A 13,894-nucleotide genomic window follows, 5' to 3' on the forward strand; every position below is an offset into this window, starting at 1 on the left:
AGTCTGATAAAATGAGAATCGTATTACACTTTTACGCGCTCCCACTCTTTTCTAACTATTATAGTTCATACAAATGGGTATATTTTTTGAAAGGGTTCTAGATTACGTAATTACGTATAATTTTTCAGTACAATTTTCACTCCCACTTTTTAAAAAATCTGATCAATTCCATCTTGCCTTAAATAAATAAATCAAACCTCTTAACGCAGCTAGTTATAAGACCAACAGTCATTAACCTACTAGATATGGACTACTAGTGGCTTTGCGGATATATGGAAAAGCTTTTGAACTTGAGAATGCACGCTGCTTTATCAAGGTCAGAAAAGATCTTACAGATGCATTTGATGTCAAAAAAGGTTTTAGACAAGGCGATGCACTGCCATGCAACTCCTTCGACATCGTTCTGGCAAGAATTGTGCAAAACTCAACCGTCAATACTAGAGGCACAATCTTCCAAAGGTCCATCTAATTACTCGGATACGCAGATGATATTGACATAGTTGGAAGATCAAAGCGTGATGTCAGTGGAGCGTTTTTGAGCATTGCGACGGAAGCGAAGAAGATGGGTTAAGTGGTCAATGAGGGCAAGACCAAGTATATGCTGTCATCAAAAAAGGACACTGAACAACGACGTCTTGGACAAAACGTCACCATGGACAGCTATAACTTTGAGGTAGTTGTAAGGGCTTTGTCTTCCTAGGCACCGCTATTAACACAGACAACGACACCAGCGCTGAAATCAAACGAAGAATAACTCTTGCAAATCGCTGCTTCTTTGGACTTAGAAGGCAATTGAGAAGTAAAGTCCTCTCTCGAGCATCTAAAATCACCATCTATAAGACACTCATCATCCCGGTTCTCATTTATGGCGCTGAGGCCTGGACCCTGTCAAAGAAAGATGAGAGCGTCTTAGGATGCTTCGAGAGAAAAATTCTTCGGGTGATTTTTGGTCCCGTACGCATAGATGGAGAATGGAGGAGAAGATATAACGACAAACAGTACGGGCTGTACTGACCTAGTTAGCAGAATTAAAGTCCAAAGGCTTAGATGGCTAGGTCATGTAGAGCGGATGGACATCAACGCTCCAGCCCGGAAGGTCTTCGAATCCAATCCCGATGGACAGCGCAGTAGAGGAAGACCGCGACCCAGGTGGCAGAGGACCTCAACCAACTTGGCGTGCGAATCTGGAGACAGCTAGCTAGGGATCCAGCTGGCTGGAGACGCATGTGGGTTGAGGCCCAGTTCCGCCCCGGACTGTAGCGCCACCTTAAGTAAGTAAAGATGTTTTGAACTTTAAAATAGATGTTGTTAGTTCCCTTGACAAAAAAACGTTTCTAAGCAAAGAAACAACAAATGGCAGTCAAAATCAATAATTATTTTCCTAAATCTACAAAGCAAGCACAGCTAAATAAGTTTATCACTTTGAAATGTAATTTCATATGGAAATATGAATAGACTAGCAGTTCATCATATCTAGTTTGTCATCAAGCTTTAAAATTATAGTTCTATATCATTAATATTGCAATTTGAGAACCTCAATATCGATATAATTCAAGCTACCGTTAAGCACATATTTAATATTTTAAATTCTACCTAGAGATGCCTACTCCCTCTTTCTGCGATTTCTTGTAACGACCACAGCTTATAAAAAAGCGCCATCTTTCTTTCAACGTTATAAAATACAAATCAAACGTCACGCTGACAGCAAGTTGGCTATTTTCCTAGAATTTAGATATATAGAAAAAGTTTTTGTTTACAAACGTCCATTTCCCAAAATTCTATATTTGTAAACTAATCGGTTTTGCCCAAAACATGGACGAATTTAAAGTTCCGAATGCGATTCCAAAACATTTCCCCAAGCCCGCGGAAGATAATCAAACCGTCGAACAGCCTCAAAGCAAGACCACTGACGATAAACCGCAAACAAAACCTACACCTACTTGTCCCTATGTAGAGCCAAAATGGTCAGCTTGCCCCCCCGAAGAGAACGAATACAAATTCGAAGTCCTTAAAACAGGACAAATTATTGATGAGGTGAAAAATTTGCAAGAAAAACCATTCTGGGTATTCGGACGGTCTCCCGGTAACGACATCGAAATGGCTCATCCCACTGTGTCCAGATTTCATGCGATTTTCCAATATCGACCGAAGTTGGAAAGTGATGATACCGCCGAAAATAAGAAGAACGTCGAAGAGGGTTGGTATATTTATGATTTGGGCAGCACGCACGGGACGTTCCTCAATAAAATGAGAATCCCGCCAAAAGCGTATATCCGGGTGAAAGTGGGTCATATGTTAAGGTTAGGTGCTAGTATGAGGAGTTACATCCTCCAGGGGCCGGATTTCGATCAGGAACCCGAGTCCGAGATGTCAGTGACTGAACTCAAGCAGATGCGCATCAATGCCGATGAGCAGAAAAAAGTTAATGCTTCAGTTCAGTTGGAAGCTATGGAAAGAGAGGACATTACCTGGGGAATGGGAGAGGATGCTGACGAGGAAACCGATTTGTCAGTGAATCCCTATGCAAGTACCAATAATGAGGAGCTCTTTCTTGATGACCCCAAGAAAACACTTCGAGGGTATTTTGAACGAGAAGGACTCGATCTGGAGTACAAATGCGATGAGATGTCCGTTGGAAGCTTTGTTTGTCGTATCGAATTGCCTGTGGACGATTTGAATGGAAAGCAAATTGTTGCCGAGGTTTGTCACAAAGGAAAGAAGAAGGACTGTGTGGTGCAGTGCGCATTGGAGGCGTGCAGAATTCTCGACAGACATGGTGTCCTTAGGCAGGCAAATCATGGTAAGTGATTACAAATTTGGATTTTATTTGATTTCTCATTCTTCCAATTTCTCCTAAAGAGCCTTTGAAACGAAAAATTGTAAAAGCAGATTCTGACGATGAAGACGACTTCTTTGATCGAACCGGGGACGTTGAACGAAAGAAGATGCGGAAGTCAAATCCAAGCACAAGTGTCACACTCACGTATGATGATTTAGTAAGTTCGTAATTGAGTTTCTTCTAGGTTTTGAAGTTTTTAAAAAAACTCAAGATATATTTCTTTTCATAGCTCATTCAAGAAACAGAGATTGAGAAAAAGCTTTCCGAAGTTAAAACCAAAATTGAGGAATATCAACAACTTGCCAGACAAATGAAGGAAGCCAAAAATCAACAAATAGAAGATCTTGACACATTCATGGAAAAACTAACTGACACTGCAGCTTTGGAAAAGTCTGATCTATGGAAATTACAAATGGAAGAGAAACAATTAATAATTGATCATAACAAAATAAAAAGATTAATTCAAATCGCCAAACCTATTGATCTCCCAGCAATTATGTCCACAGATGCAGAACCTGCAAAGAAGACGAGACAATTGCCAATGGTTGGAAAACGCAATCAATTTTCATATAAAGCACTTAAACCTTTGAGATTACCGCCTAAGGAAGGCTCGGCAGCTTCTGTGGCAGCAGCATTTGAAAAAGAACTCAAATCAGATGAAGAAGAAGTCGAAGAGGAGGAGGAAGAAGAAGAAAAATCAACTGAAAATACTGCGATCAAGAGAAAGGAACCAACGGATAACAATCTTCCAAACGACTCGGAAGAAGAAGAAAAGAAATCTGAAAGATTATATGGTCCAGCATTTATTCCAGACCAGTCGATACCATCACCGAAAGTGATTCAAGAAGAATATAAGGAGGATGAAAAGGCAGAAGGAAAAGAGGAAAAGACCGAAGAAGAAAAAAACCCAACTCCATGCCAGGAGGTGGAATCAACAGAAGTAGAAGAAGAAGCTGCTCAAGCAGTAAAGAGAAAACGCCAGCGACAGAGAATAAGGGGAAAACGTGAAAACGTCGACATCGAAGATCAAGGCGAATACGAGGACACAGAAAAATATTCCAAATGGGTTCCACCAGAGAATCAATCCGGCGATGGAATAACGTCGCTAAATGACAAGTTTGGATACTAAAAAGTGTGTGTATATTTTTTTATAGAAATTATTATGCACCTTCCTGCACAACTTTTACATACTGTGTTATAAAAGTAAAAGCAATAATAATAAAGTCAATGAAATTGTTGATCGAAATAATTAATCAAGCTTTCTCCTTTAACACTTTATGAATAACCCTCTTACACAAAATTTGCATTGACTATTTTTGATCAAATAGATTTTTAAGTATTATTATATAAAAGATGTAATTATTAATGTTGCTGCTTTACCAAAATTGTTGGTAGTTGTGGGTAGTACACAAATTTACTATATTCAGAAAAATAATAAAAACTAAAATTAATCCTTTTCCTTCAAACTTTATGTTACTTTGAAGCTTTTTTTTCAAGCTTCTTCTTACTTTGAAAACAATCAATACAAGCTTAATACTCTCTCAAGAACTCTAATTGTATGTTCTTTTGATTTGAGGAACTTAAGTAGGTTTAATCTTTTATATGTGGAGGTGTGCTTAAATTGATCTCAAACCTTTGGAAAGAAGAAGATAAATTCTACGGACTTGTACCCTTTTTGTAAAAGTTGTTTCTATTGGAGGAATAAAAACTACTTAAAGGGAAAAGTTTGAAAGCTTAACTCCCTGTTACAGAGAAATTGTTTAGGAACTTATTTAAAACCTTTGTTACCAGAGCCCTAATCATAGATATTACTCAAGTTTAAGTTAGGGACGCACTTTATATTATCAAATAATAAAACATTTGAGGATTTTATTATTATTATTAGAAAATTACTAACATAGAAACTTATTTTTAATGACTTTAAAAACTTAACAAAGTGGCGACGAGGATTTCAAAGTAATTGCACGCTTAACATAAAAAAAATGTCTACATCACTCAGTGGTTGGTAAGCTTTTAGTGCAGCAGCAGGAGGCCGCCGAGCTCCAACAATATCTAATCGAAAAGCTCACCAAACTAATGGAAAACTCCACCAACTAAATTGCACAGGTACCACAGAAACAATTTCAAGCTGGACAACAAGAAGCATTAATGGATGTAATTGGAAAAAGCATACACGACTTTAGATATGAGCCTAAAAATTCGGCACTTTTTCACATTGGTACGGTCGCTACGAAGTGCATTTAAAAGAGGATGCAAAAACGCTTCCAGACGATTCTAAAGTACGGTTGTTGATATGTAGGCTTAGTCAACAAGTTTATGAGCGGTATGCAGATTGCATCTTGCCAAGAAAACCACAAGAACTTCAATTTGAGGACACAGTCACAGAACTCAAGAAACTTTTTGACACAAAAGAATCGCTGTTCAGCATTTGCTACAAATATTTACAAATCACGAAAAATGATGCTGAATATTTTATTGCCTATGCAGGCAAAGTAACAAAGCATTTTAAGCATGCAGCTATGTCGACGAATCAATTTAAGTGCTTGATCTTTATAATTGGTTTTGATTCATCCACTTATAATGACATTCGTAGCAAGTTACTTTCGATGCTTGATGCAGATGCCGAAATAACACTGGAAAAATTAATTTAAGAAACTCAGCGAATTTCGATTGTGAAAAGTGTTTCTTCTATAAAAGGCACTCGCAATCAATTTTCCAGCAACAGCATCAGCCAAAGTGATCATCAAAATTCACAAGTACCTACAACATAAACGTATCGACACTCCAAGAAGACCATGTTTGCAATTTGGTGCCATGCATTTTGTCAAAGACTGTACATATACACAACACAAGTGCAACATTTGTAACAAGCAAGAGCATAAGGATGGCTATTGTGCATGTTTCCAGAAACAATCAAAAGGGATTCACATAACACCTCAAGGCTCAACACAGCAAAGCCCAAAAATGCTACCAACAAATTCGAGAGCAACAAAAAGCAAGCCTTCAGACATAATGTTATAAAATCAAGTCCACATAGCACCATACATTGTGTTGGCAACTAAACTTCGGACCGAAAATTTGTCAAAAAAATGTCAAATGTTTGCTAAGACTTCAAACTGGTCAAAATGTGAATTATTCAAGAAATCCATCAAATATCTCGGGCACATAATTGATGCCAGTGGAATTCGTCCAGATCCAGCAAAAATCGATTCTATTCAACGTATGCCAAGACCAACCAACATTTTTCAATTACGTTATTTCCTGGGTAGAGTGAATTATTATGGAAAATTAATTTCTAGCATGAGACAGCTTCGACATCAGCTCGATGTAATGCTGAAAGCAGACACTAACTGGGAATGAACCGACATATGTGAAATTTAAAGAAATTCTGCTTTCCGACCTATTGCTTACGCCCTACGATCCAACAATTCAAATCTTCGTAGCAGCAGACGCTTCAATGGTTGGCATCGGTGCTCAAATCTTCCACAAAATGTCTGATGGAACAGAAAAAGTAACATACCATGCGCACTCACACTTTCAGAGAAGCGTTATAGCCAAATTGAGAAAGAGGGTCTTGCCTCTGTTTACGGATCATAAACCGCTCCTCAAGATATTTGGATCAAAAAAGGGTATTCCTACACATACCGCCAACCGGTTGCAAAGATGGGCTCTCGTTCTTATGAGCTATGATTTCCAAAGTACCTATAACATGTTTCTACAAAGGAATTTGGAAATGTTGATGTTCTGTCAAGACTCATCGATGGACAAAAGCAACAGATCGAAGAAGATTTCATAGTGGCACAAATCGAAAGTGAAATAAAAACTATTCTTGAAGACAACATTGTTCACCTGCCAATCACACTCAACATGGTACGAAAAGAAATAAACAAAGACACTACGCTTCTCAAATTGTTCAATTGCATTGACAATGGTTGGCCAAAGTCTTCTAAGAACCTTCCTTTAGATGTCGTTCCATTTTTCAACCGTCAAGAAACCACCCCCATAGTAGATAACTGCCTTATGACATTAGATAGAGTTATTGTTCCTATTTCTCAACGAAGGATCCTGAAACAGCTACACAGAGGTCATCAAACGATCATACGTTTACTGGCCCAAAATCGATACAGACATCGAGAACCATGTCAAACAGTGTCAAAATTGTGCATCCGTTGCAAAATCTCCGACAAAAACAGAACTCAGTTCATGGCCAGTACCACATGAAACCTTGGAGAGGATTCACATAGACATCGGTGGACCAGTTCGAGGTAAATATTACTTAGTAATGGTAGATTCTTATTCCAAATGGCCGGAAGTAGCACAAATAACGACAGTAACAACAACTGAAATAATAAATCAACTACACAAATTTGTGAGCAGATATGGTCAGCCAAAAACTGTTGTGTCTGACAACGGTACACAGTTTAGCAGCTCCAATTTTAAAAAAATTTGTGATGAAAGAGGAATTCAGCATATCAGAACACCACTATACCACCCGCAGTCCAATGGGCAAGCTGAGCGCTTTGTTGACATCATAAAAAGAGCTCTAGCTAAATCATATACCGAGTACTCCACGGATGATAAAGCAAACTTGCTTGTATTCTGAGGGCAAATCACCGTCTGAATATTTTATCGGTAGAAAACGTTCAACTCCTTTGGATTTATTGAAACCGAAAACAACAACAGAAAAAGTGAAGAATTTATCCATGGAACTAGCATTCAACAACAAAACACGATGCGAAGACAAGGTACTTCAAAGCAGGTGATAAAGTATTTGCAAAAACATTCTAACGTAACAAAATGTTTTGAAGTTCAGGTGTGATTATCGAAAGAATATGCCAAGTGTTGTAGAACGTTCTAATTCAAACAAATCGACGAAACCAATTGCTAAGATCTCACACAAATCAGCTGAAGGAACGTTTTACCGAAGTTATGCCTACGTTTGACTCATACCCAACACATTTTGAGCTTCTCAAAGTCCAATCTTCTGCACCGTATAGAAGAACGGGGATAATTAGAGTCTTATATATCAAGACTTTATTTGCTCGAGAGAGGCCTTTACTGTCCAATTGCTTTCTTAGCCCAGAGAAACAAAGGTTAGGACGAGTTATACTTCATTTGATGAGACATCGGTGTTAAAGGTCATTTATCGAAGACAGCATGTCTTTATTTTGACTTCATTAAACACTAAATCCATTTTGTCTGCCCCAGTACTCACAAAGTCATCAGCAAATAAATACTCGTATTTTGATTTTTAAAAGATATGCCTCTAATTTAATCGCGGGATATTTGCACTGTTCAATATTTGACATCAATATTTTTTGTTAAGTTATTTCCAACCTTTATGGAGCAGCGCGAATTATCCATGGTCATCTTGGAATTATTCCAGGATCTGTCGTACCTAATGTAAATATTTGATCGACTGTGGCCTTTCCTATTCTAAAGCCACACTGATAAGGACCTATCAGGTTGTTGTTGACGATAAACCTAAGACGGTCTCATTTTAAGGCAGAGAAGATTTTGTAAGCGATTTTTAAGAGACTGATTCGTCTATATGTAGTTGGTGCAGTTTAGAGGGTCTCGTTTTTCAGTATTGCGCAAACATGATGTAGATTCCATTCATAGCGAATGTTTTCTTCCGACTATAGTTTATAGATAAGTTGGTGCATGCTCCTAACTAAATTATCTTAATTGCTTTGAAAAGCTAGAATTTTAAGCCAACTGCTCCAGCGACTTTGTTAGACTTCAGCTAACATATGGCAATTTTTACTTCGTCTAATTCGGGAGGATGGGATTGTTGGCTTTCGTCGTTTATATTGAATGGATCATTATGGCTGACAGCAAAATTCTCGGTTCTTCCTCGAAGTTATACAATCTGCGGAAGTGGTCCTTCCATATCCTTAATATTGTCCACAGTTCTACTATAATGTATCTACTTTCGTCTTTGCAGCCTTCGGTTTGAGGTTCATGCGCTCTTGGAATTTTATTGTTAGCTTCGATATTTCAACAAGATAATTCGGATTTGATACACATTCGCGTTGTACGATCAAAGAACGAAAATATGTTCGACGGAAATGCAGCTCAGTGGTTTTGTTATAATCATTGCTGAAGGAATTACGCTTAAACTTTTCAACCCTTAAATGCAAAATGAATTAAGTAGCAACATTACAAGATTTACCGTGAGGAACGGTTAAGCTCAGAAATAAGACCAAATAAGTTGTATATTTTATTTATTTACTTTTGTTGGCGCTACAGCACAGGGTGCTACCATCAGCTTACTTGATCTCTAGCTTGCTGTCTCTAAACGACGGTTTTTAAGGAATGTAAATAAGTCACCAATGTTATTTTCACTAATTATTTTAAACGTCCTGTTTAATACTGTCCAAGAGTCCTCAATAAGTTACTGGAGCTAAAGCAAAGAGATGAAAGTTGTTCTTAAAAGATAACCGCCACATAAGAGAGGGAGAAAAACTTCTTGCAATTACATAGGACCGAGAATTTCAAGATGTTCAGTTTCCTTAATAAAAGTCGCACCCATTGAAAAAAGTTAAGTTGCATAATTCAGCCTTAAAGACAATATATACAACTATGATTTTTCAACACATTAAATTGTACGTTATTTTGTATTTCCCTTTTAGCAACGTTCTCAAGGTATGAATATAATGAATATGCACCTCATGTTTTCTTCTTATAGTTTCACATCCGGACAGGATAACTAATATGAAACTGAGGGAACTGCCGTTAGCGAAGCAGATAAATTTATTCTTCAGACAAGAGATCATTAGTTAAAAATGAGAAAGAGTGTCGGAGACAGGGAAGAGCCCTGGGCACACTAGCTGTAAGAACAAATTAAAACATCACAAGCGTTACAGAAAAAGGAAAGATGGTTTTTGTTTTGCTTTTTTAGAATTGGCCCAGGATTAAGGTACTTTGTAGTTATCAGGCTTAAACCCATTGAAAACTACTCTTATCCCTTCATCTCTTGTCATATCTAGTTCTATTTCAAATTCAATTCCAAAAAAAAACACTAAAGAAAAAGTTTTTAGTAAATAAAAGTAACAATTTATTATTATCCATTATTCTTCTTGCAGACGCAGCCGATGTTGTGTTAGAAAAGCCACATCAAAGATAGCCTCCTGGTTTAACAACTCATGAACTTCATATTTTAAACTCTCCTCGTAAGCATACAATATACTCGTATCGAATAGAACCATTTTGCATTGTGACAGAGCCAAGATACAATTGCGTAGCCGAGCAATGACCTCTCGATCGGCTCGTGGAACTACATCGTCCAGATTCTGAGTAAAACCACCATCGCCTTCTACTTCCGAATTGACAGTTGGTGATATCCAAATAAATCCATTATTGCCCAATATAATCGATGCTCCACAAGGCAGATTATGAAAATGAGTCTTCCGCCTTTTGACCAGAGAGGGGAAAACTTTGACGAGAATTCCTTGTGATAGTTTTCCATATTTTAGAGAACGAGTGTACAACGATAGAGTTCCTTCGTCGTAGATGTTTTGTACTTCGGCTGAGATGAGGTCGCCTTCCTGTAAGTATTTGCGCATCATTTGCTCATCTTCAGCTCCTCGACGACGCAGTTCTCCACCGGGTAGATTCACTGAAGATAGAAGCAAAACTGAATCTAGGCGGGAATTTGTGTCAACCTTCCAGCGTTTTTGTTGAACTTCTGTGATGCGAGCCACAACGACATCGCCGATTTCTCCAACATATCGACTCTTGAGAGGTTTGATGGATATCAATTTGTTCACCTGTTCCATGACTCCAGCAACAGATGCCTTGATGTCTTCTCCTTCGACATAGGTGCCGTGTCCCTTCATGAAACCTTGTTGAGCAGTCACCACCTCTCCTGGGGTAAACAATCGAGGTATTCGGTTCTCATTTTGAGAAAGTAAACTCATGTTCACTCGATCGATTGCTAAACGTATGTTTACATTGTTTTTAGACATTTTAAGTCAATTCTTTGTTAAAAAAATTATAAGAAAATTGTAATGAAAATTTGTATAAACACGATTTTTATTTTTGTTTGCAAATAAGTCAAGTTGAGGTTAGGATAGAAAGAAGAAACGTCAAAGTGTCAACTGTCATAGGTGCCGACAACAGTCACATGTCAACAAAATAATCATTCACAATGATTACAACAAAAGGAAGGTTACAATGACTTCGATTTACAAGAAAATGTAAAATACTTTCCACTAGAGAAAATCAGTGAATTGTATTATCTAAGGCATAAAGTTATTCCGACTTTACCTACAGTATAAAGGTTCAACTTGTTGTGGATGCCTTCCATTAACCGCATCCTCAATCCTAAGGTAGTAAAATAAAAAAAAAGAATAGTTAAATAAGAAACAAATAAATCTCGTACTTACCCAAAACTTGTTGACTCGTTGGATGTTGTTTATTTTGTGTTGTAGCTGTCACTTGCCTCATTGTTGGTCTCCATGGAAACTCTCCATAACTCAGTGGAGAGAAATTCCATGGGAAAGCAATGGATGCGTTCCGGAAGAGATCTGGGTTTGGTATATTGTCGTTTAAGTTGGTTGAATTGTTAAGTTGCATGTGAATGAAACTTTGTTTTATGTCCGTGTTTAGTTTTCAGTATTGACGGTTAATGCATGTCATTGCAGTGGTTAGGTGGTTCGTATTCATACGTTTTGTGGTTACTTGGTTATTATGTGTATGGTTTTTTTTTAAATGTTCTGGTTTCATGTGGTTCGGTGTTACAGGTCTCTCCGATTTCGACCGTGGAACACACCCTTAGTTCTTGGGACACTGATACCCCTATTCTGTTGGAAGTGTTCTAATACCTACGTGGTTTCCCACTATTTGAGTGTGATGATGTTGGTTGGCGGTGTATGTATGGATAGGTGGATCGGATGATGTGTTCCTGTTAGAGATAGAATACATCATCCGAATATTGTTTTTTGCCGGTGTGGGTGGGATGATAATTTCAGCACTCCCTCATTTGGCCATCTACCACACAGTGGAATAAAAAGTGAGTGATAGTGGTAAAATTAAATTCAAATATTAAAAAAGAAACAGTTGGACCACCAGATTCTAAAATAGAAAGAAAAGATATTTAAGAAAGTGAAATAAGTGAAATGTTAATTGGTGCCAACAATTTTGGATAAAGGAACTCAGCAAACAACAAGTAAAGGTGTTTGATTCACGGCGGCCCGAATTAAATCATGGAGAGCGGGGCCGCCGCCCAAAAAAAAAAAAAAACAAAGATTTTGAAATTTAAATAAAATTCGAACAAATTTTGAAATTGAATAAAATTCAAAAGAAATTTGAAATTGAACAAAATCAAAAATTAAATACAAATTTGGAAAACTGAAACCCAAAGAAGAAAAATATGAAATTGAAGGAAATAAAAAAAAAAAAAAAAAATTTGAAAGAAAAGGAAATTTGGACGTGAACCAAATTGAAGGAGAAAAAAACAATCAATTTATAAATTATATAAACATATACGTACATATCCCTATCAGATTTATCTTCATACCAACCCGGTGGATCTTTTTATGTTTGTGATTGTCCTATATTTAAATTTTTTTTGAAATTTACCAAATTAATTCATCGGCGTGGAAGTTATTTTTTTTGTTTATTTCCATAATCTTGTTCTTTTTTTCGTCATATTTGATTGTGAGGTGTAAAAAAAAAGGTTGGTGTTAATTTCGTGTTCGGTACCATAATTTTTTTGTTGTATAGGGTCCTAAAAGATACCTCCACAGAGCTCTTTAGGGGTAAGGAATTAGGGCGCCGATAATCGTATCCGCTTAACAAAAAAGAAAATACCACAAAGGGTTCTTCTACGTAAAGGTAGAAACAAATAAAGACTTAGGACTACCAACCTGACTTTTTTGTTACCAGTTTTTTTTCTTGTTTTTTTGATGTTAATTTTTTTGTTAATTTATTTTGTTTGTAAATCTAATGATTAAGCTGTCAATTAAATAAAATTAAACTTCCGACAGAAACGCCGGAAATAGAACAAAAAGTTTTTTTATGTTTCGCCCAAGCGAAACGATGAGAGCTTAAGATCTTTTTTTCAGGGGTGTCGAGGGTAGCGGAGTGGACATGGACCTAGGATGACCTGAACCCGATCATCGACCAACAATCTTTGGGGGTATCCAAAACTGGCCACGGATACCTAAAGGTAGGGTGGGTAATGGCCTCACTGCACTAACATCCGCAGTGCCCTGATGTGCCAATAGTCCGTCCGTTTATGTTTCCTTCCTTTTCCTCATTCCTTGGCCTGATATGTGTTTTTGTCTGCAGGCGAGGTTGAGTTTCGGGGGCAAGATCCCCCCCGTCCGACGAGCTGACGCCGTGCACCGCAAGCAGGCCGCGTCCCCCGGATCTCAACAATCCCACCTAACCTTTTCCAAATCTTCCTATCTCTTTTTCCTACCTCATCCTTATCCTACCCCTCCACTTCACCCACCTCCACACCTCCTCTTGCCTCGCAACAAAATGGCGCCCAACGTTTTTAAAGGGTGTTCCAATCGCAACAAAATGGCGCCCAACGTTATTAAAGGGTGTTCCATCGCAACAAAATGGCGCCCAACGTCATTAAAGGGTGTTCCAACCCAGTTGGAACATTTTTTTTGGCGAATTAGTTTACGTTGTACTAGTTTCAGTTTTTTTATGTTGTATTGTCCTAACCAAACTTGCTGTGGATTTTTAAACCTCGTATGTCTGCGTCAGGAAGGCCACAGGCGTACCTAGTCGTATCGCGACGAGTGTTTGAAAATTCACAGTGACCGCGGTTAATGAATGTAATGTTTTTTCTGAAATTACTGGAGTTTTTGCAAAGGGCGTATGTCTGCACCAGGAAGGCCACAGGCGAACCTAGGTGTATCGCGACGTTCCTTTGCGAAAGCTTGAGTAAGGTCAGTCAGTACATTTTTCGTTTTGTCTTTTACCTATTCCCATCCTAACTTTTTTTTTCTTTTCTTTCTTTCTAATTTTTCAATTTTCTATTCCTAGTCTTGTTTTCTACTTGGACGATTGAATGTGCGAGACGTGTAGTCCGAC

At 37.9% G+C, this 13,894-nt stretch overlaps 2 protein-coding genes across 2 annotated transcripts; one reads left to right on the plus strand and one right to left on the minus strand.

Moving 5' to 3' along the window:
* Positions 1–1,708: 1,708 nt before the first annotated feature.
* Positions 1,709–4,305, plus strand: LOC129942006 (kanadaptin). Its single transcript, XM_056050798.1, has 3 exons — positions 1,709–2,800; positions 2,860–2,996; positions 3,069–4,305. The coding sequence occupies exons 1-3, from the start codon at positions 1,813–1,815 to the stop codon at positions 3,966–3,968; spliced, it is 2,025 nt and encodes a 674-aa protein (XP_055906773.1). The 5' UTR covers positions 1,709–1,812; the 3' UTR covers positions 3,969–4,305.
* A 5,568-nt stretch (positions 4,306–9,873) lies between these two features.
* Positions 9,874–10,902, minus strand: LOC129939371 (exosome complex component RRP4). The gene has a single exon (XM_056047357.1). The coding sequence runs from the start codon at positions 10,807–10,809 to the stop codon at positions 9,913–9,915; it is 897 nt and encodes a 298-aa protein (XP_055903332.1). The 5' UTR covers positions 10,810–10,902; the 3' UTR covers positions 9,874–9,912.
* Between the last annotated feature and the right edge of the window lie 2,992 nt (positions 10,903–13,894).

The sequence above is a fragment of the Eupeodes corollae genome, chromosome 1, assembly GCF_945859685.1.
Source record: "Eupeodes corollae chromosome 1, idEupCoro1.1, whole genome shotgun sequence".
Taxonomy (NCBI): Eukaryota; Metazoa; Arthropoda; class Insecta; order Diptera; family Syrphidae; genus Eupeodes; species Eupeodes corollae.